Source organism: Agelaius tricolor, unplaced genomic scaffold (genome assembly GCF_023055355.1).
Source record: "Agelaius tricolor isolate 1412-34295 unplaced genomic scaffold, bAgeTri1.0.p SCAF_4, whole genome shotgun sequence".
Classification (NCBI taxonomy): Eukaryota; Metazoa; Chordata; class Aves; order Passeriformes; family Icteridae; genus Agelaius; species Agelaius tricolor.
In genome coordinates this window covers 50,355,195-50,378,368 of record NW_027269264.1, presented here as the reverse complement: position 1 = coordinate 50,378,368, position 23,174 = coordinate 50,355,195, and the positions used below count along the sequence as shown (strand labels likewise).

General features: G+C 40.4%; 1 protein-coding gene across 8 annotated transcripts in view; it reads right to left on the bottom strand.

Annotated features, from left to right (window-relative positions):
• Positions 1-1,224: 1,224 nt before the first annotated feature.
• DCAF12 (DDB1 and CUL4 associated factor 12) overlaps positions 1,225-23,174 on the bottom strand; it is a 32,161-nt gene continuing 10,211 nt past the window's right edge. The window contains exons 3-12 of one of the 8 annotated variants that reach the window (XM_071425729.1): positions 21,988-22,194; positions 20,705-20,765; positions 17,895-18,088; positions 16,730-16,795; positions 15,926-16,088; positions 12,019-12,203; positions 8,709-11,286; positions 8,157-8,252; positions 7,181-7,312; positions 1,225-1,860 (exon numbers count right to left, since the gene is read on the bottom strand). In XM_071425729.1, coding sequence (XP_071281830.1) covers positions 11,128-11,286; positions 12,019-12,203; positions 15,926-16,088; positions 16,730-16,795; positions 17,895-18,088; positions 20,705-20,765; positions 21,988-22,194 — 1,035 coding nt within the window. In that variant the 3' untranslated portion in view covers positions 1,225-1,860; positions 7,181-7,312; positions 8,157-8,252; positions 8,709-11,127. Of the gene's footprint in view, positions 1,861-7,180; positions 11,287-12,018; positions 12,204-15,925; positions 16,089-16,729; positions 16,796-17,894; positions 18,089-20,704; positions 20,766-21,987; positions 22,195-23,174 lie in introns of all 8 variants that reach the window. The other 7 variants (XM_071425731.1, XM_071425732.1, XM_071425727.1 and 4 more) reach the window with 7 other exon arrangements.

Genomic DNA, 23,174 nt, shown 5'->3' with positions numbered 1-23,174 from the left:
AAAATTAGCTGCTTGGGGACAATTTAGACTTTTTATTGCTGAGATTTAAGCTGGACATGCATTTAAGAGGAGCTCAATTAATACCAACAGCTTTGGAATTTGTGAGCTTATCTTTGGTCCTGTAAGTGAGCTAACAGGCCCCACACCATCTGAATGCTATACTCAATGGAGCATCTGAGGCTGGTGGGGAGTTAGTAATCCTGCTTGCCAGAGCCCTCTCTAACCCATCATTTCCTGTATGTCTCCAGGGCCAGAGGTTTTGGTTTTCCTTTGCATCTCTCAAACAGTTTGATTAGAAGGCTCAGTAGAATGACTATTTTAGTGTTCCTATATCTTCTTAAAGTCTGCCCTTCGAGCATTCACAAGTATCAGTAATACCTACTATGGGGAGCAGAGATGATACAGCTGGAGATGTGGTCTCCCACCTAGCTTAAAAACCTTAACTTACAAAGCTTGAGCTTGTCCATGATCATGGAACCTGAGAACATAGGATCATGGAACCTAGGAGAAACATCTCTCAGGATGAGGCCAAGGGTGCAGACAGGGAGGCAGAAGCTGATTTTAGGCACAGAATTTTAACCTCCAGCATAAAACTTAGACGTCTCAGACATTCCTCTTCTGAAAAAATAACTTTACCAGGTATAGACAGTGAAATAGGACAGCTGTGTGAAGGCCTCACTCTCCTGTGCAATGAAAATATGTGGAAATGCTACAGATGCAGTTTTGGGATGCAAGATCTCCCTAAAACCTGTAGTCCTATATCTGACTGTCCAGCTACATTTATCTGTGCTGTTCAACACTTCTAAGAGGTAGGTCCTTCTTAGAAAAATAAAGTGGTTGAAAGGAAACTCTTGCCTCAGAGCAAATGAGGTATCAAATGATGAGAACAGGAAGGAGATGCTTTGAAGTTGTAACAGTCCCAACTCTGCCAATAGATAAATCTCCTGTGGAAGTAATGAGTATTGCTACAGCTATACAGAGAACCAGGACTAATGTTTAAGCTATGAAAAACCAAAAACAAGCTGAGATTCTGCTCTCAGGTTATCAATCCACTCACTGGCGGAGGAAAAAGAACAGTTCACTTTGTTTTCACTGAATCAGTCATGTCCACACAGAGGCTGGACTGCTGTGGTAAGAAACCCAAGCCCACTTGCTTTTAAACTGCCCTGGATTTACTTGCAATCGGGTATTAGCAAATAAGGGAAAATATCAGCCACACCAACACACTATACAAATACATTTTATTTGAGATACCCATAGTAAGATGCACAAATACTTTTTGTTCACCAATTTTCAGATCACACAACTTCAAGTAGTGGAAAAAAACAAACTGCAGTTAATTACAATTATCTATGTAACAGGGCAGTAGTAAAAGATTCATTTGTCAGACTACAGCATGGTTATACAGCATGGTATACTCAGATGAGAATGTACAGGTCTAGGTATTTAAAAAGTGCATGGGGCATTGCCACATACACTGACATGCTTCTTCAAAGAGCAATATCTTTCTGGCATGTGAACACAGTAACCCAGTTAATGCAAGAGGGAAAAGAGGCTCATAATTTGATCTGGAAATGTATCTACTAAAAGTTTTCCTCCAAACAGCAAATTATTTGTGACTGACACATGGAAACCAATCTATAAAAATCACTGTTACATTGTCCATGTAGTCAAGCAACACACACATGACCTAAAATTTAAAATTATCAGTTCCAGTCTATGCCTTCACAGCTTTTACACAGTCTTCTTCAAAATAGTCCAGAATACTTAATTGCATTTAATCAAGCTGGGGGAAAAGCTGTAATCTGAGCTCCACACTTTTGCATCCAGAATGAGTTCTTCCACAAGAGAAATCTCAATCTTCAAATTAAAAAAAAAAAAAAACGTTCCACCTGCAAGGACATCAAATGGCTCATGTATTGCTTGGTTTATTTTTAAATTCCCATGTAAATGGAAGGAAAGGTAGGAAGCTGCACTGGTCTGAGAGAATAGCTGCATTGGTTTTAAGTTATATTTAAAACACATGGAACCTGGACTCTTATCTCCAGGGTCTCTCTCAAACCAAGGAAATTCATTAAGTTCCACTACTCAATGCAGTCCCTGTTTTGTTTTTAAATAGGGATAGTGTTGAATAGTGCTTGGGAAAGACCAGCAAGGACTGTTGTGTGGGTGATTACATATTAAGAGCAAGAAACACATTTAATCAGTCTTCAGATAATCTTTGTCCATTGCAATAAAAGAGCAACAGAGATTGACTTTGCATTATAGTTGGGAGTTTTCTGCACTGATGGACAGAAAATCTGTTTACTTTGCTACTTTCTTAAGCCAGCAACTGGCTTAAAATACCACCTAACTTTCTGTTAAAGAAATTTTTTAGAAGAAACAAAAAGCCCCCTCAATTACTGCTTTTATATTTAAAATTCATTAGCTGCTCCCTCACCTAAGCTACTCAGAGATACCTTTCTACTTGTGTATATGCAGCTGGTTTCTTCCTTGTTTGTCTAAGAGATCCTTATTTCTGTGCACCTTGAGAGTAGACAAGTAATTCTGATGCCTCAGGATGGGCCCCTGTACTATTTTCAGGAGTTGAGAAAGTCAGTATGGTTTTGTACATTTGCAGTGAACCCCAGAATAAAAACAAGAAAAACAAAAGCCACAGAATTGCAATAACCAGCAGTACGGGAATCAATTCCATGGAACAGGAGTGACTTTGGAGCAAACCTTTTTGGACTGAAAGGGATATGGCAGTCCAAGAAGATACCTAGAGCTGAGTAAAAAGAAAAAGGACTCTCTGAGGAAGATCCTAGTTCAGCAAACCACTGCCTAAGCCAGCAGAAGTGTTGTAGGGCTCTAACAGGTGCCCCCAGGCTTTGCAGAACTTGGTACCTGAACTAGTACACCATGAGAGAACAGGGAACTTGCTCAATCCCAAGCAGCAGTGTGACATGATGTGAGTGAGGCTGGGACAAGAGACTGACACTGGAGACAGCAATTTGAACAAGAGGGACAAAGCCCACCAGAAGTTACTTAACCAGTTCTTTCTGTAAGAGCCCCACTATCACACCTGCAATGGGAGAGAAGCCTAGAGCAACCAGCTGAAGCTGTAAATCACAACTGGCCTGTTACATCCCTGCACTGTCAACAGCCAGCCAAGTGGAGGACAATGCAGACAAGGCCCTTTCACTCCATCATCCCTGCACAAAGCAGGTGGAGGGTGCTGGTGGCAGCTGTGAAGCACATTAGTCATAGTCACTCATGAAAACAGAGACAAGTGCACTGGTAACCTTGAATGTTTGAGGGGAAGACTGAGTGACCACTGGGGAAACTGGTTTTTCTGCATGCCATCTTCACATCTCATCTGAAGAGGGATTACCACTAGTTTTGAAAGCTCTGGGAGCAACTAATTTGCAGTGATCTAAGGCATGATGGCAAAAACCCTCAAAGCCTACCCTTCAAATATTCCATTGCCAGCTCACCTCTTTGTCATTCTTCCTGGCCAAAGTACATCAGAATAACTTTTTTCTTTTGAGCACAGGATTATTGTTTTGCTCATATCCCTCCTCTTTTATAATTCCACCCCCCCAAAAATAAATCTCTGGAGGAAGCCTTTACCTGGGATCAAGTCAGCAACTCACCCTCCTGGTATTGCCCTGAATGAAACATTTCATCAAGACTTTGAGTAGCAGTTGAAGATGCCAGTTCTCTGGCTACACCACTACAGATCACTTTGATAAACACACTGGGTGAAGGCACAGGGCACCTCCACTTCCTGGTCTGCTGATACCCACCAAACAATATGGGTGCAAGAGGCTTTCAGCTTCTCAGACTGTGCGGGGCAGACTCTCCACTTGCAAGACAGGCATCCAGCCACAGAAGTTTACAGTAAAAGCACAGAGTGCTCTTGCCACCCTGGGCTACAGGTTTTCTTTTATTATGACTCGATGATTTTCAGAGTAGGCAGACAGTTTTGAACTCATCACTACAGGTGAACTAGGAAGAAATGGGAGAAGAGGAAGATGCTAAAAGTAGAAAACTAAGTTAAATCCATTTGTTCTACTCAGAAAAGTGACTGTCTTAAAAACAGCACCTCACTGAATTTAAAGGAACTCTGAAATTAGCATGAAGCAAAAAGAACTCCACAGTAAGTCTGCACTGCAGTACAGAGAGAACAGATACTGTTAGCACAGAAATCACACAGACCTTAGAGCTCCATCACCATGTATTAATGTCAATACACTGATGACTAATTGTGCTGATTCTAAATACAAAGGTAACCTCATGCATCAACAGAGTGCAGTACTGTAATTCAGTGAATTATGCATAGGCATGTCCATGGAAGGCCACAGCAAGTGAAGCTATATATGTTCCTCTTTCCATGCTCTTATGAGACAATGTATCAATTGTACTGTATTTTCTAAATTAATAAGAGTTAGAAATCAGGCCAAATACCAGATGTCAGTTTGAGGTTTGTAAACAAATATATCTTTAGAAAACTAAACCAAATGTAATGTCTTTGTGTTGAAAAAAACAACAACAAAAAACACCCTTTCAGAGAGGAGAAACAATTTGCAAGGTAACAGAACACTGAGCCCCATGTGCAGACAGGCTGGTTTCACATACTATCTGCAATTTTACAGTGTTCCATTTGCAAGTTGCATCAATAACTTGGAACAGGTTTATCTTACAGTTAAAAAATGTGCACTGTAATATTTGAAAAGAACTGTTACTGCTTTGTTTGACAGCTTCTGTGATAGTTCAGGATTCAGTGCTGTTTCTGATACAGCTCATGACAGAAACAAGCTGAGAAAGCCTCTGTTAGATGAGTGGATTTGGAGGAGTTGTTAAGAAACATCAGACCCTGGATTCAGAACAAAAGCCATCAAGTATCAGAAAGTCCTGATTTTTTTTTTCCTCAAGGCTTTGGATCTTATTAAAAATGTTTGGGAAAAAATATTAAAAACAGTTCACTGTAGAACATCCTACCTTCAGGCAACAAGTTATGATCACTGCACATTTTAAAACACCTTTTGTATTTTGTGCATCTTATGCACCACAGGCAGTGGGGAAGATCCAGCATTTATCTACACATGAACATAAAAGCAAGGACTGACAGGCGTCACTGGCAAGACTGATACCAAGACCAACCAGCGCATTGATTTGTCTACACCACAACCTAACACAAATGGAACAAGTCACAAATAACAGTACAAACCTGTTGCAATTTCAACACATACATCTTAGAAAAAGACAATGCATGTACCCAGCCCTAAGACAGTGACAAGTTTAATAACTTTATAAAGATCAAGGTACCAGAAGAGGAAGGCACATTAACCTCTGGTTGGTCCATTTCGGTACTATTTGGATGAGTCATAGTGATTTATACCCTGAGACTGTGGGAGGCCTTGAAAATGAAAAGAGACCAGGTGAATGGGCAAATAAAAAGTACAAGTTTAATGTGATTGTAAGATTCAGCACCTGAATTTTCCCTTTTAGTAAGGGAATCTGGAAAAGCAGTTCCTAAGAAAACACTGTATTTACTCTTAAATCTTTTGTCCTGAAGGCAAAAGAATCAATTCAAAAGAATCTTGGACTAAAGACATTGCAGTATGTTGCAAGGGGTTTTATACACCCTCTCAGTTTCAGTACAGCAACCGCAATTTGTATACAATCACGTGTTGGTAGTTTTTTGGGTATAGAAACAGTCAAGACAGCCCATTTTCCCAACTCTGCCAACTCCATTTTAAATCTGTGTGCACTTTCTTAGACCATACTGCTCCCAGCAGGGTATTAGTGGGACAGGCTGTTAGAAAATGGGAAGATTCCTTTTTGCAAGACCATTCTTTTAATTAGCGAAGTACCACATGGTTTTCATTAAAAAATCCAACATCACAAGCAAAAACATACTTCCTAATTTTATCCTTGAAAAATAACACACAGTTATTGTAATAAAAACAGAGTTGCTAAAATAACACAGGAATGTTAGGGATATATACTTAATCTCTCAGAGATGTTTCTGATTAGGCATTTACATATCCCCTCTAGTTTTTAAATTCTTCAGGAGTCCCAAGAGCCATACCAAACACTGTTTGCCTTTTACTGTTTTACTGGTGTTCCTTGCCCATCCTCACCACAAAAAGTGCTCTTGCACAAAGGAGAGCACCTCACACAAGATGTGGCTGTGTTCTCTCTTCTACTCTCCCTTGTCCTGGGGTGTCTGCTTGAGAATTTTAAATAAGTTATGAGGGCACCGTAACACTCAGAAATGCATTTTAAGTTGAGATCATACCATGGGCTCAGACTGAGGCATGGCCAGCAGGGCATACAGGGATTTTCACTTGGCTAAAAAATTTGTGCCTGGTAGCTCAAGAGTTCCTGGCTCAGCATGGGCTGGCCAGAGGATCAACTCCACCAGCATAATACACAGCTCTGCAACAGACTTCCTTAGGAACAAGCTATACCCCAGTCCAGTAATTCAGTCATAGCAGCAATTGCAAAAGTAGCTATGTAAAAAGATATCAGAGACCTTGGAAAAGTGCATTTATTGAAAATAAGGGTAACAGACCACTAAAAACAGACCTCTCACCTGGTTGCTGAAAGATGCTGCTGCTTTCCCACATGCAGTAACTGACAGCCCACCTGTCCTTGGTTTCTTGCAAACTAAGCAAACAAGTGACCTCATGAAGGGTCTAGGCAAGCCTGCTTTGTTTCATGCCTGCACCAGGTGAGGGCACAGCAGTTCAAAAGGCCTGTAAATGCCTCTCAGCTAAGTGGCACAAATTAAGACAGCAAAGCACCACTCGACATAGCTGGATCATATATTTAATCTGTTAATTTTTCATCTGCAAGCTATAGACAAAGCAAGTGCTCAGGTGAAGGAATAGGATGAAATTCTGGAAGAGAATGATCCCCAAGTATCTTAATCCTTAAGATACAAAAAGCTGCCAAAGACCTAAAATGGAGGCAGCAAATATAAACCCCTTATTGCAATTCAGGAGTTTCTCTCATGAAGACAGTCACAAGAGACACCCACAATATGAGTGTACCTTTTGTGAACAGACTAAGTACAGCAAGATCACTGGGTACTCTTGCAATGTTCTTAAAAATGCATCTGTGAGGAGAATGAACAATTAAGACTAGGAACATAAACCTACTATCAACTCTTCTTTGGTAATTTACTCACCTCAAACTAACACCAGCAGCACTGATGAGGAAATCAAACAAATAGACTCGCTTCTTTACTGCAATCCCAGATAGCACCAGAGGAGAGCACTAGCAATCCTCCCTACAAGTCTTGACTGAACAAGGGAGAAACCTGGAGGAATTACAGGAATAAGGTGTTTAGTGAAGAGGGTGAGCATAATCCTTGTTACTGTGCTCGAGCCAATACTGCAAAGTAGCTTCTGGTTCCTCAGTAATGTCCCATGACATACCATCCAGCTGTTACTGAGGAGTTGCTTACTGAGGAGTTGCTGCTCAGTATTTACAAGCTATGTATTAAGAAACCCATCACTGAGTCACTAGTTTGACTTCCTATCATGAATACTGAAAATGTAATACCCAAAAATACCTAAATTAACATGGTAGTCTCCTAAACTTACTGGTAGCACACAAGATTGCACATGACTGAGAAGTCAATAACAAGCAGTCTGAAGGCGTGTTATGCCAGAAGTTCTTTCCTTCAAGAGAGATAAACCAGAGTATGTTGCCCACGTGGAATAGACTGCTACTCTGTAATCATTTCAGTCCAGCATGTACAAGGGCTATTGCCCTGTTCAACAGTCTGAGCCAGCCTTTAACTTATACTGAGTTAAACTAAAGCAAATTGAAAGTCTTGAGCACAGGCTGACAAAATGCCAGCAAGCCTGTTCCTCCTCAATAGAGGTCACCTCTGCAAGGACAATATTGCTACAGCAAAGACTGGTGTGATTTGGGTTGGAGGAGGCAACCTCAAACAAACCATTCAGCAGGAAAGACCAAGGGAGGGAAACCTTGAAGAAACAGTGGAAAAGATAAGATGGTCTGATTATATGCATGTCAATGGGTCTCAGCAGCGCACAGCAAGCTGTTCAAGAAGCTACTGAAGTGCAGTCACCAGACTGAGCTCACTCCATTGCAGAGGTGTATCTGGCTTTTGAACAGTAAGGTACTCAACTTGCCTCTCTGCAGAGCCTGGAAGCTCCCCGTTCTGCAGCCATTCCTGTGCTTGGATGGGAAACCCACTCACTTCTAACCATGATCAGCAGATACCTAACCTAACAGGGCAACAAAATCAAAGTAAAAAAAAATTCAGTTTTTCTCCTATTATTTATCTTTGGACAACTGGCATATCATCATCATCTTTCTATGCCTCCTTTTCTAACAGTGATTGGAACAGAAGTTTTGTATGACAAACCACAAAAATATTTTGAAACTTTATATCACTGTAAGCATTTAAAACCACTGAAACTAGCTAAAAATTAAGTTATCTCTGGTCCAAATTGTTTGTGTGCTTGCAGCACTATCTGGTTTGGTTCCTAGCTTTTTTGTGGGGATTTTCATACAGAACAAGGATGGCTTAATATGAGAAGTTATTTTTGCAAGAAAGCACCCTGAAAACAGAATACACAAAAACATGTGAGACTTGAGACATTTTACATCATTTTCCAGATTAATCTGAGAATTGTGCAAAGCCTTCTATGAAGAAAAAGCAGGAGAAAAAGGGCACTCACATTACCAGGCTTTAGGAGCACATATTGAGGTACTTGTGGAGATCACAGTCAGTAGGGAGGGACAATTTCCAGTGGTGCCTCTTCAGTAACCTAGGGACTGTAGAAAAATCAGCCTTTGTGTTTGAAGGCCATACACATACTCTTTTTCCTGCTATCATGGCCTAAAATATGCTTCAATTAACAGACCACCACCAGGGCTAGAATTTCCAGACCAGGAGTCTCCCTTTGGTACTGCTGATACTAAATGCCCAGATATTACCTGTTGCTTCAGCAGAACTGGAGGACACTCAGGTAGACTCAAGTGTGTAAGTTCTTTAAAAATACAAAGCAAAAAACTTCAAACCAAACCAAATTTAAAAAACAAGCAAACAAACCAAAGCAGAACGTATTTCTTGTGACAGAATTATCTTACCCAGTAGCTGTAAGGACACAAATCCTGCCATTCTTCTCCAAGACTTGTTTTTCTTCATATATTTCCACTTTTCTAAGCCCCTAAAATAGCCAAAGCAGCTACCTCATGGTATATAATTTTACCTTTTCAGAGAAAAGCCTGTCTAGCCATACACACAGTACCTTGAACTGATGCTGTTTATGCAACCAGGCCACAATGGTATTATCAAACACTGGAAGATCTGCTTGTGAAGCACCTGTGTTAATGCTCAGTGCTAGTTATACTTCTGGGATAGGTGCACACCTGGGAGAGAGTTCTTCTCTTGCCAGGATTTCCACCCCAATGAGAGGGACCTGCACACTCCTTGTAGAATTTCCATCCAGGTCTCCATACCAGCTGGAACTTAAGCCTGATGCTGACTGCTTGGTGTTACTGATGAAGATACTAGTTTGAAGATGAGAGAGACTGTAAAGATAAATGCAGATTAGCTCTGGACTGTGGGCAGGAACTGCAGTGGTAGCTATGATCTCTCACAGAGATGGGAGAACAGAGCATGTCCCGGCCTCGTCTTTCCTCTCAGTTCCAATCAACTGTTCATGTGGCACCAAAGCTCTGAGACACAGGCACACTTTGCTCCACCAATGGCAGGGGAAAGGCATTAATTCCAGCAGAGAACAGAGGCATCACTAATAAGCTGAGAGTCTGGTGCCTGCCAAAAGGAGGAACACCTTGGAGTCTTGCATTTTAGCTGAGTATTGTGTAAGACCATCACCCTGGGAGGCACACACTTCACAGCTGGACCTGAAGGGCACTGGACCTGTTCTCCCCTCCCAGTGCCAGGTGAAGTTGGAGGGAGTCTGAACACAGAAGGCAGCAGGGGATTCTGGAAAAGCCTGAGCCTCTCCTACAGCATATGCTAGCACAAAGTGAGGGAACACCAAGATACCCTCCTATCCAGAAAGCTGCTCGCTTGCATTAGTAAAGTCTGAGATGCACTCTTTAGTCTGGGTGAAAAAAATAGTTTATTTATTCCATTGGCTTCTTTGAGCAGATGGCCAACCAGAACAGCAAAAAGGGGAAAAATTTCCACAACCTGGGATAAAAAAGGTCCGAGGTTTTAGGCAGTTTATGAAGAGATTATAAGCTACCCTAACAAGCATACTTAGAAACCATATTTCATCTGGAGAACAGATAGATTTAGTTCATTTTGAATAACTAGCCTCCATTTCCTCTCAGCATCTCTGCAGCCCTCAGTGTAATGTCACCCTGCAACAGCCATGCTGCAGAACCGCCTATACAAACTCCAGTTGTGCAAGCCAATACCTGGGACAGGCAGTGAAGAAACAGACCAATATTTGCTCTGAGCACTGCTGAAAACTACCATTCAAACACAAATGCATTTTTAAAAACTCCTGCACTTTGGATTTGATGGGCAATACCCCTAAGGAATCCATCCCTGGGCTCCAGTTAGTACAGCTTAAAATTACCATATCCCTCTATGTAAAAACAGTGTCATTAGACTTGTACTTTTAAAAAATATGACCAGCCCAGGCCAGGGCCAGGCTCTCCAGATAAAGTAGTAGCTTATCTCTTATAAATATTTTTCATAGCTTTTAATTACAAGTAGTCCTCACTCCAGGTAATGTAACTGACACAAAGTACCTGCACACATGCAGCCCCAAGACTTTCACAGAAAGCTCAGGAGCAACCACTCTATAAGAAAGAAATCCTACCTCACAGCAAAGTAGAGGAGGGGACACATGGCCAAGCCAGCCTAAATGGAGGGAAGAGTCATTTGGAGTAAATACAATAAAAAAGGATTTCAAAACCCCTCCATATAAAGGATCAAGGAGGTTAAAGCAAAAAACTAGTTCAAAAAGATGTACAAAACTGTTGGAGACCAACAGAAAACTCTGCCAAAAAATAACGTGTTTAAATCAGGAATCAATGGCATCACACAATTTTGTTGTTTAAAAAATGAAAAGTGGAAATCTGTGTTAAGATCAGCATCAGAATGAAGAGTTATCATTAGCTCCAGAGACCGGCATAATTCCCATGAAGTCCTGATGGAAGAGGGCCTCCTGCCACAAACAGTTTCATTCCAGACGAGTCGTAGCAGTGGGTGTAAACAGCATTTGGGAAGTAATTTATGTCAGAAAAATAATTCCTCCAGGTTTCATCATGATTCTGTTAAGGGAAAGTTTAGATTGTTATTGTTGCCAAAAAAACCCAAAACCCTGTTTCACAAAAGCATTAGGTAGCTTCCAGAGCCTAAAAAGGGGTATTTTCTCTTAACAATCCTGAAGCTTCATAAAAGTCAACTAAAAGATACCTGAGTTGTCCTGAACCTTTTTCTGAGAACATTTAGGTCAAACATTAGAACAGGGAGGTGAGGGGACATGCACTGATACAACAAAAGGTAATAGAGCTAAGTTAAACAAAGTCATTAACTGCTTTTTGATAACATACAGGAAACCAAACTCAAGCACCCGCCAAGGCATTACCTCAGGAAGCCACAGTTTCTAAAACTGCGAACAATTAAAAGTACCACATTAGATTACCATGGCTTTAAAGAAAGACAATTTATTTTCTGTTTGAGGTTTTGAAAACTACAAGTTAGATTACACTCGAAAATCCAAAGATATAAAATCTAGTTCATTTATGAATCAGTGCATAAGAACTGTAATCACCATGCCTTACACTCAAGCAAATAATCTTCAGTACCTTTTCATAAAGCTTTCGTAGAAAGCAATTCTGCAGCACTTCTTGCTCTTCAGTTTTAGTTACCGGTTACATGAATACTGTTTGACTGAGACACATTTCACACAATGGGTCCAAAGAGAACTGGCTGATGCTCTGTGCCACTCCTATATAATGGGTCTACTTCCCCCACCTCTATCACAGCTACAAACTACCTACCAGCCAGCCTTTCCCAGTAGTCAACTTCAAAATTTCACTTCCTCCTAATTTCTGCTTCTGTCCATAGCAGGCACGGGGGGGCTTTTCTTCCAGGAACCTCTGGGCTCTGATATCATAGAACAACAAGGACCCTTGCCCTGTCCCCACAGTGATGATGTGCTCGTAGAAGCTCACCGAGCGGATACCTGTCAAACAGAGAAGAGATGGACAGTGCAGTAAGGAACAGGGATGCTTTGGCTCTGTAGTGCTGTTGCTTCATGTCTAATATTAACTACTAGTATTCTCCAAAACACACAAGTTTTCCCACCGCTACAGAGCAGTGCAGACAAATCCCACTGATGCTATTGAAACCACAGCTTTGATAGCATACGTGACTACCCTACTTCCTTGAGACCATCAGCTACACCAATGGTTCATAATAAGAAGCATCATCCTCACCAGTCCTCAGGTCTGCCAGCCAGTTAGGGTCCAGAGAACCTTTGCTCTGTCTGCACAAGCCCTTAAGTGAACACACCAAGAGTGAGTACTTAGCAGCAGACAGAGGGAAGAACATCATGCTGTTTTCCTCCACGAGTTCACACCCTAACTACCTGCTAACCTGCAGTAAATTACCATCTGAGAAAAGAAAGTCCCAGCTGCCACCAAGTGCATTGTGCTGATCAACAGGCTAGCTGTAAGCAAGTGTAACCATAATAATCACCAGTCACTTTGCTGATAAGATACCTTCAGAACTATTAATGAGCCTGATCTGTCTCCACTCAAATATTCTCAAAGCACACCTGATTTTTAGCAGCTGGCATTTTTAGCACTTTAGCCAGGAAAGAAAACAGAACAGGACTCTTGCCATCTAAACAACACTATGTTCCACCAGTACACGGGAAGGTACAGTTCAAACTAAACATTAGCACAATTCAGTTATTCCATTACATTGAACAGAATGTACATTTTGTTCTCACAAAATCTAAATTTGAAGTCTCAGCTAATCAAGGATCCCTTGGAACTAGGGGAGAATTCTGAATGCAAGAATTTTCAACCTGCAAAACATCCTGTTATCTCCATTTATTGTGCAAATACTGTTCTGTGTAGCCACTCTACTCCAAACAACTCTTCCACGCAGGTTAAACTCCACCACATCTACACTTCTCCTTCCTTCTTGACAGAATGCCAGGTTATAAACCCTAGGGCTTTTTAGGCTCTCTTTAGAGTACCACTGAATTACAGCCTAAACAAGCATTCAAACAGGAAAGGAAATACATGAGTTATGTCAGCTACATTCACATGCCAAGTGTTGTCACCACACCAAGCAGGGCTGAATGCCACAGAACTTGTATCATCTTGGACTATTCCCAGCAGCACATGTGACAGCTGACAACCGGGAGCTGCGGATGCAATCAGGGAGTTTCCTCTTCCCCTCTGTATCAAGTCCTAACAAGAAATATGTCCTCATCCTTCCGCCTCTGCCACTGGATGTGACATCCACAGCCACCAGCATTCGTGATGACTTAGAACAAGGCAAGGCCACATTGTCCTGCTCCAGATATGGGGTGAAGTCTTGGCTGTCAGCTTAATAGGTGGGAAACCACTGCCTCTCTACTGAAGTAGATGATGAGATTCATATAACAATCTCCACTTTAATTCAGAGAGCTACAAATGCACTTAAGACAGCAGAAGACCTTCCCCCCACCTCTATCACGCAGATCTGGCTCTGGCAAAGACACACAGAAAGCTTTAAGCCCTCTGCAGTCAGCAAGAGCAGTCACTTGGATAAGAGAAGGAAGGCACAAGAATGGACCTACTCTTATTTTTGCTCCAAGAAGTGATCTGGACAAGCCATCAGGAGAACACTTACTTCACAAACAGGTGATGGAGTATCAAGGCAGATGGCATTTACTTTTCAATTAAATGTATTCACAGAAAGCTATAAAATGCAGAAGAACTGTGGATCTTTCTCTAACCAAAGAAATTTACTGAAGAAATCCATGATGTACCCACTACTGAGAAGGTATTTAGAATAGGCTTTCAAAAACAGCATTTCAGATTGTCTTCTAAGGGGCTGAAGTACCTCAGATTAATCATTCCCATCAAGCTAAAACTACAGCCCGTGCCTAGAACCTATCACAGTAAGTTCTATACTCCCAGCCCACTACCACCTGTGGACCTAGGTAATTTAGGTAAGTATATTGAACCTCACTCCCATGCTGCAGGAATGGTCTACAGATCCCAGAAAGAAATGAAGATGTAGTGTAATGTCCTAAACAAGAAATCACAGAGTCTGTGCCGTACAAGCTCTGTCTGCTGCCTTCAGGACACAAAGGACAGGGCACATAACATGGCTCTGCAGGCCACTCAAGCAGAGAGCAATTGCTTCTGTGGATCAAGTGCTACTGTCCAAAGTGCGCATTTCCCTTTACCGCTGCTATGAAAAGCAACACTTACAAGATGTACGAAAAAGCGTTCATTGCTTTCCTGTGTAAACAGGGTCACAGCAGAGGAAAGCCAGCCCCAGCTCCAGCCTTACTGAGCCACCACCTCTCTGTGACCTGCTTCTGTATACAACACAAGTGAACTGAAGTTAACATGGACTCACCACATTCAGCAGGTGCATTTGGAAACTTAAAGCACATTCAGGTACCACTGCAAAGCACTTGAAATCAGATTTTAGTCCACAGATCAATAAAGACCCTGTTTTCTAAAGGTGCTACACCACTCCAAGTCCCAGGGAGATCAATATAAAGTGGAAACACTCAGTATCTTGGAAATTACTTTTATTTATGTGCCTCCACCACCATGCCAAATAAAAAGATGCACCTACTCTGCAGAAGAGAAAACAGCCCTGAACAAAGGCTTTCTCCAGACATGAACTGGAGAAACCCCTCGAAGTATTCCCTACACATATTATTCCCCAATATGAAAGATCACATCTTGAGGCAGGTTTCAGGCAGCAGCCACCACTGGGCACCACACTGCAGTGTCTGGGTGAGGACCTGGACAGAATCCTCACTAACAGCAAGTGAGGACAAGCAGTCTTGCTGGTAAGATTTTCAGGTGATTTCTCCTGACATTATACATACTTCTCCCATAACTGAAAGCAGCAGACCCTGACACTGATCTGGCCAACACTGCTCAGTAACTGCATAAATAAAACTTTCCAATCTTTGCCGACATACGTCCTCCTCTGGTAATCTGCTTGAAGAAGAGATGGAAGCCCAGAGACAAGCTAAGTAAGGACTGCAACTTACTGGTCTGGGATTAATATAGCACTCACTGTGCCTTCTCATGCCTGATAGTAAAAAAATAGGGAGAGACCTTTATGGGGCCATGCACTCTGCAAGCCCTCAGGCCTGGCCCTGGTATAAGGTTCAACTGGACATACTGCATGCATGAGAAAAGGAAATAGCATTCAAATCACACAGAAAATCAGGAGCCTCAGTCATGGCTTTAAAATTACAAAGCAAGCTTTCCCTCACAGCACATACTCCCAATAAGGTAGCACAAAGCAGAAAACATACCTTTTTTCTAATTTATAGAGAAGAATGCAAGAACAGTATAGATAGTGGTTAGAAGACTACATTTGCTTTGAGATGATAAAAAATAGAATAAGAGCCAGTAAAAAATACACAGAAGTAAAAATGCACACTTTTAAAAGTTCAGTAATATCTGGATGGTTTACGATTGAGTTGCTCCTAATGGCAGTGATGTTGCCCTTCATTAGATTTCAGAGCTGGTCACATTTGGTTTGTTGGTTGCTCCAGGTATACTGTCACAAACCCAAATCTATACATACACTGCTAATTATTTAGCCAATCACTAAAAAGTGCTTCCTGTGCATTAGAAGCTTGACTGACTACAGTTTTAACAGCTACTTCTGCAAGCAAACCATTTGAAGCACCTTTCACAGGTTTCTTACCGCTGCCTCGTTCTTTGGAACAGACGGATTTAACATTGTGAGAAGGCTGCCTTGGATCCAGAAAAGAGACATGTGCCTGTGATCCTACTGCATACACTGACCACTCCTGACCATAAGCCAAACACACATTCTCCCTGCAGTATGGCAACTTTGTGGAAAGTAACTGGAAAGAGAAAAAATAAAAATCAACCTGTTACAAGAAAAGATGAAGGTCTTAACAAAACAGTTTTGTAAACTATGTTCTAGGAAGCTGCAAGGAAATAAAACACAAAATGCAGGTGAAAAATAAGACCCAGAAGGAAAAAACCTGAAAGCAATGGCATGCCTTATCTGAAGCAAACTGAGACAATAAAGGCCAACGCCAAGAAAAATAGACATTTCAATAAATTGTTTTAGATCCTTCTAAGCTGCTGCTATATCTTTAGCAGGTGCACAGCAACTTCAGCTCTCAGCTGAAAAAGCATATCACATTCACTGGGTGTGATTTGCCATTACACTTAAATAAGTGCAACTTCCTTTATGAATTCTACTGATCAAGTATCCACCGTACTCCATGCAACATTTCACTTCAGCTAACCCAAAACTAGCAGAAAGTTAAGAATGCTTCCTGTCCTCTCAATTAAGGGAAGTGTGGAGCTTCTCTCCTCTTCAAGCTTCAAATTTCAGGACATTTCATTTTACATAGAACTTTAAAGTGTTTTACAAACACTGCTGCGCTTCAAGTATTCGAAGGAAATCAAGAAGAGTGAACAGCCTTAACTGCTTGCAGTTTTTGAAGTTTAACTCCAACAAACAGAAAAGCACCTTTGACAGCGTGTGCTCTGCTTTCCAAAGATGAAAATACCCATCCAGGGACACAGCTCCCAACTCCTATTAGAAGGAAAATAAAAAGAAGAGAGTTAGTTTCTGTATTATAGTTATCCTTACAAACTCATACTCTAATCTAGGCAGGCTGCAGAGTCTGGATTGAATTCATCCATAATCCTGGAAAGGCTCTATCAAGATAATTTTTATTTTATACTGATCTTCATAGAATGGTATACAGTACTTCAGGTGTCAAGTAGAATCTAAATTAGCAAAAGAGTAAATAATAACTTTCAAAACTATAAATTTTGCTAGGCAATCAAATAATGAATTATGAGACAGTACAATCTAGAGTTGACAATTCTCTTCAGCAGGTCTCACACTGATTCTAACCCTCAAGGAAGTTTCAGGCACTACTCTACTGAAAAAGTTACATCAAGTTTCAATCATGGAGGAGTAGCTAACAGCTATTGTGAAAAATAAAGCCTACAGGATCACTGTGCTTCAGACACCACTCCCACCTTTGCTTCAGACCTCTTCTGTTCTTTGAGTGCAGGAGGGGGAAAAAAAAGTGGTAAAGGATGAATTGCTACACCCACTAGTAATAACAGGAGATCAGGATGGGGGAGATTGACCTTTACTGTTTGTCAAATACCAGCCAACCAAAATAACCCCAAAGCATGCGCTAGTGCCTGCCCTGTGAGTCAGTCACCTCATCTGCTGAGCAATACAGAAAGGATTCAGCCATTGAAACAGGAACTGTTAAATGTTAGCTGGTCTTCACAGAATGTGAAGGAAAGCAGAAAGAGCACTAAAGAATGGGATTCAAACTGCAAGAGATGTTTTGGTGCTTTCTTGGCTTCTTGTAAATATTTCTTTACTCCCCTGCTTAGGATGCAAATCTAAAATCAAACCCACAGGAAAACTTGGCCTTCTAAAATGTCTGGAGTTGGTTTTTTTTCCCTTCTGGACTCCTCCATTCACTTGGGGCAGAAGCAGACGTTGCAGATTAAAACCACTGCCTCAAAAGACAAGGATGCAAAATAATCAGAGAAAAACATATTAACTTGCTACTCTGGCATATTCTATTTAGCTAACTTTTTAGTTTTTCCTATACACAGGGACAGTTTTAGGACTTCTCAACTGTTTTCCTTGTCTTACTGACCTTGTTCTTATTGTTGAAAGCCAATGCTCGGACTTTGCAATTGTCAGGATTGGTGTTCTCCTTGGGGATATCCTTCAGAGCGCTGTGTGTTATGTGGGCATAGACAGGAACTTGAGAGAGATTGTGCCTGGCATCACTTTTGGATAACACATCCTCTGTGACTTCCCAGAGACCCATCGAACCATCCCGGGAACCTGATGAATAGTCCACACATGAATAGTCCATTCCACATATACAGAACTCCTCTTTTCTAAGAAAAGTATTAATCAATAGGGTCTGAAAAAAAGGATACTCTTAGTTTAATCTAACAGAACATGCTGTTAGTGCCCATATATTAACAAAAGGATGATTTTACTGAGCTGTAAAGTTCAGAATGTTATGAACTCACTGTCAGCTGTCTCTATGGTTTCCAAGCAGCCAGACCATCTCATATATTTTTAAACTAATTAGGATGCATCAAAACCCACAACCCTGTGCAACAATCATCATCTCATATACAGAATGAACTCAGAAGTGACTGAACAACATAGCTTCAGCCTGAGCCTGTCACTCTCAGCCTTGGTAAACCAGTCTGTTAAACCAATGCAAAATATCTCCACAAAAACCTCAGCTGGGTTTATGCCAATTTGGGTTTACTTGATTTCTGTCAGTATGCTTACGGCTGAGTACACAGTAATTTGTGAGCTGAACACAAACATTTATTTCTAATCACAGTTGTACCACTTTGGATTAAATCTATCAGAAAAATTATTTCACTAAAACCTGTGCCACTTCTTTCTTAAAGAATGTAACTTAGCTTAAACAGACAATAACTCATTTTATTTTTCTACTAAATTGGAAGACATTCATCTAAGATATGAATCACTAATGTTAAGAACATTGGATCAAGAAAGCTGAATGCCTCTGGTTCACCGATCAATACAGACTTAATCCAAGACCTTATACACATCTCTTCTGGCGTTCAGACAACTCACTTCCATCTAAGTCAGCTCTGACAGATTTGACAGGTACCTCAATTTCTTTACATAAAGTGAAAAATTCTGTCAAAAGAAATTCATAATGAAGATGCCAGAAAAGCTATATATCTATATGAGGCTCTTAAACTTATCAGCTTTGCTATCTCATAGGGGAAAAGCTGCAAAGACAGTAAAGCAAAACATCTTGTTGCAACAGGAGTGGTCCAGCACAGCAGAGGTGGCTTTGCCCCCTCACAGACAGATTCAGGCATCTGCCACTATCACCTACTAGAGAAAAATACAAAAAAGGAGCATCCTAATGGCACTTGCATCCAGCAGCACAACATCTTGCCACTCCATCACATGCCGTTGGTTTTAATTGCACCTAATCTTGTTTGTTATGGAGGCTGAATACTCATCAGTAAAATTTCTAAACATCTTGACATACTTTCGGAGGAAGCTGTCCCTTTTAATAGCCCTGGCAGGGGAAAAAGTCCATGTATGTTGTTCAACTGGTTAGTCCTGAAGCCAAGCAGAGTATCATTTGCTACCGTAAGCTCATGCCATCCTGGGAATTATTCATCTCATCTGAAGCCTTTTGCCATAAAAATACTTGCTATATACTCAATGTCTGGAGTGGAGTTCAAGTATTTCTGCTTAACACTTTCAGATACAGATGTAATTGAAATCTGTACAATTAAAGCCATGTCAGAAGTTAGTTGTCTTTTTTTCATTCTTAATTAGGGTTGTCAGTGAGTTCTAAAGAATTCAGTTTAGAAACCAGTCTTGCTAATTGCTTTCAATGAGTTTTCCCTGGTGTCTGAGATGTGCAGACTGGAACCTACATCCAGCCTGCTATAAGCACCACAGCAGAGAATATGGCAGTAGAGAACACTTCCACTCACACATCCACCCCTGACCTTTCCATCAGTTCCATCTCACATGCTATGCAATCTATCAGGCCCTTATCTTTCCCCTGGACACCTGTAATCATCTGTGCTGTTCTCTTCAAGCTTACTAGCTTGAATGTGAGGGAACTGCTGTACATATTTAGGGTAGAGACTTGCAGGATCAAGTTTTATATTAAATTCAAAAATGAAATTCCAGAATTAGCTTTTTGGATTTGGAAGAAAAATCCTACTAAACTAAACCAATTCAAACATGTGACTTTTATGTAAGACTATTATGATTTTCTCTCACCTGCAGTTTGACAACTCTGAGTACAGAACAGTACATCTTTTCAGCACAGAAAGGCAGTAAACTGCTGAATTAATGCAACAAAACTTTACTATTTTTGTCTTTACCTAAGCAATTCTTAATGAAGTTACATTGATTATCCAACTAGTCACCAAAAAGTCATTAACTGAGTTTCTCTATTACAGCCTTCTGTATTGACTGCCATAGTGTAAGTGCATATATACATATACACATACACAAAGAACTGTACTGAGAGCTTGATGAAACAATCCGAGTTCTCATTAATTACTCTTTCACATGACTTCAGGAAACTGATATTGATCTCAAGTGTTCTGAAGTTATTAACCAATAACCAACATCCTTCTTGAAATTACTCCTCTTATGTGGAATCTTTTCCTGTAACTCATTGTGTTCAAACATCCCCTTCACTAGAAACACAATAATATTCTAATACTAGGAAAATCAGATCTAGACTAAGGCCCAACAACAAAATAAAATTAAGCACTGTACTAAGTCCCGGAAGCATTTAAATGCCCCCACAGAGATACTTTCCTAACACTTCTCAAATACTGTGCATCACTAGAACATTCAGAGAGAAGGAAAGCTTAAAACACAAGTAAACAAAAAAAAAACTCAAGAGAAAAAACATGATTTTACCAGAAACAGCCATAGTATCACTGATCCATGCAATTGAAAAAATCCAGTCCTTGTGTCCATCCTAAAAGAAGAAAGACAGATTTTTCTGTGCCATTTTACTCAAGAGCAGTCTCAAAGCAGACAAGTATTCTTCACTTCAATTTTTAGTACAAGCTCAGAAGGACAGACCTACATTAAAAGTATACAGATAAGATTCCAGTATCAAGCTGGAACACTTCAAGTACCTAGCAGTAATTTTACCTTTTCGGGTTTTGAAGTGTGCAATTAATAAAGAAAAAACAGGTCTTGGAAAAACAGGCCTCTGACCAAGAAAAAATTCATCTAAATTCTAAGAATTTCCAGAATTCTCACATTTTCTATTCTGAAAGCAGCATTCTTCTGTAAAGTATCTATTTGTTAGGATTTTTTTCTTCTAACACATATCCTACTATAAAAAGTAACCAAAATCTTATGTTTACAATGCATGACCTAAGATTAATGTTTCAAGACTCTTTTCTTTAGTGTGTGAGAAACCTGTGGGGGGAAAAAAGGACCATAAGACTAGTTTTGTTTAAAAAGCTAAAAAGTGACAAAAATTAAGAGCAAGTCATGCAAATTTTCAGTCAAGTCTTGCTCCAGCTGGTTATCTGCTGCTGCAGAAACTCTGACCTGACCTCTGCTGTTGCAGTTAACACTACATGAAATTCTGAATAAAAAGGAGAAATGAGAGAGAAGCACTCACAGGACACCACTATATCCTCCAGCCTGTTTTTTTAAAGACTGGTTGTTTTAAAAAGGCCTCAGGATGTTTCAGAAATAAAACCAATACCAGTTTATATCAAACTGCCACAAGGTCAGAACTAATCTTCAACACCAAGTTCCATCTCTGGAATAATACATCCAGAAGCTGCACTGGGGTAAGGGGAAAAAATTAAAAACTTGCAACATATTTTTCGTTTCTCAAAAGAGCTTTTTCACTATAAATAGTTTCAGAGCTCATCACCACAGTTAGACTTTAATACTTAGGATTTTGTTACATTTTTCGTGCTGAAAAGTAAGCTAAAGTAGACCTGAATGAAGGTGATGAAGAAATCTGACCCAAAGCCCTGAAAATCCACTCACATGTTTGAGTACTCAATTATATTTAAGATACCACAACAGAAATGACAACTCAATCAGAAATGTTTTCAGAACTTTACTTCCTTACAAGGCTCCTAAATATTAACCTTGCTCTGATCAAACACACTTCAAAATGGTTACTTTTTAAGTGAGAGAATAAATTTTCCCCAGATACTCTCACTTACATCTCCCACACAGACAGGATCAAGTGTAGGCAGACGATAAATTGCAAGACTGTTGGGGTTGTCTCCACCTGTGGCCAGGAGGGTCCTCGAGGGGTTGATCTCAATGGCATGAATGCCACATCCCTGCTGGTTCACCATGCCAGGCTCACGATCCTTCAGGATAGGAATCTTGGTAATTTGACCAGTCTGGACATCTACTACAAATAACTGGGGAAAAAAAAAAAAAAAAAAACAGGTAAGAAAAACAAGATGGTCAAATATCCTCCCTATTTTGAACTGACATTCTTTTTGAATTGAAATCCACAAATGCTTCAAGGATTGCTGAAAAATGCATAGATTCCTTCTCAAAACAGTTTAAGTAACAATTATAGTGGGTTTATATCAATCATCCAATTTCATTTTCACAGTAATGGAAGGGAGAGGAGAGAAATCTGTCATGGGAGGTTTCCCACTTGAATAAAAAGACCTTGAATATAAAACTCTTTTCCCTGTTCAGTACGACAAAACAATATTGTTTTTCAATTTCCACCTACCACAGTGAGGGAAAAAACCCACCTCAAAAGAGCCATTAAGCCCCATGGAACTTAGCATGATTCTTCCTGCCTCCCAAGTAACACACCATAAAGTTTTGGCTTGGGCAGACTGACAGTTTATGCAAGTGGAATTTATTTTCTGGTGATAAACAGAGAATAGTAACTAAATACAGTACAGCCTGTGTGAACATCTGAAAGAAAGATATTTAGCTATATAACTCATCCCACAAAAAGACAAGAAATTAGAGCAGTATGTCACTGACACCTTGTCAGAAAAATGTTATAAAGCCTTACAACTCTTCAAACAGACCCTATGCCCAGCGTTATGTCAGTTCAGACATATGCAACCACGAGGTTACAGTTTAAACCAGAACAAAGGTTTACATTGCCTGCCAAAGTGCACTTTCATTTGGGAGGCTCATGGGCTGGGTCATTTCACAGATGGTGCTCAGAGGGCAGCTGCACTGACAGTCAAATTGGTCTAACAGAGGAGACAAAGCCCTGTGAGGGAACATGAGTGAAGCAAGAAAATGGAGGATCTGAAGCTGACTTAGCACTAAGGCAAGTGATCTAGAATTCATAGCCCAGGATTATACTTAAATTCAACATCATCTTTAGTCTGTTACTTCTATAACCAAGAATGTTGTTTCAAAA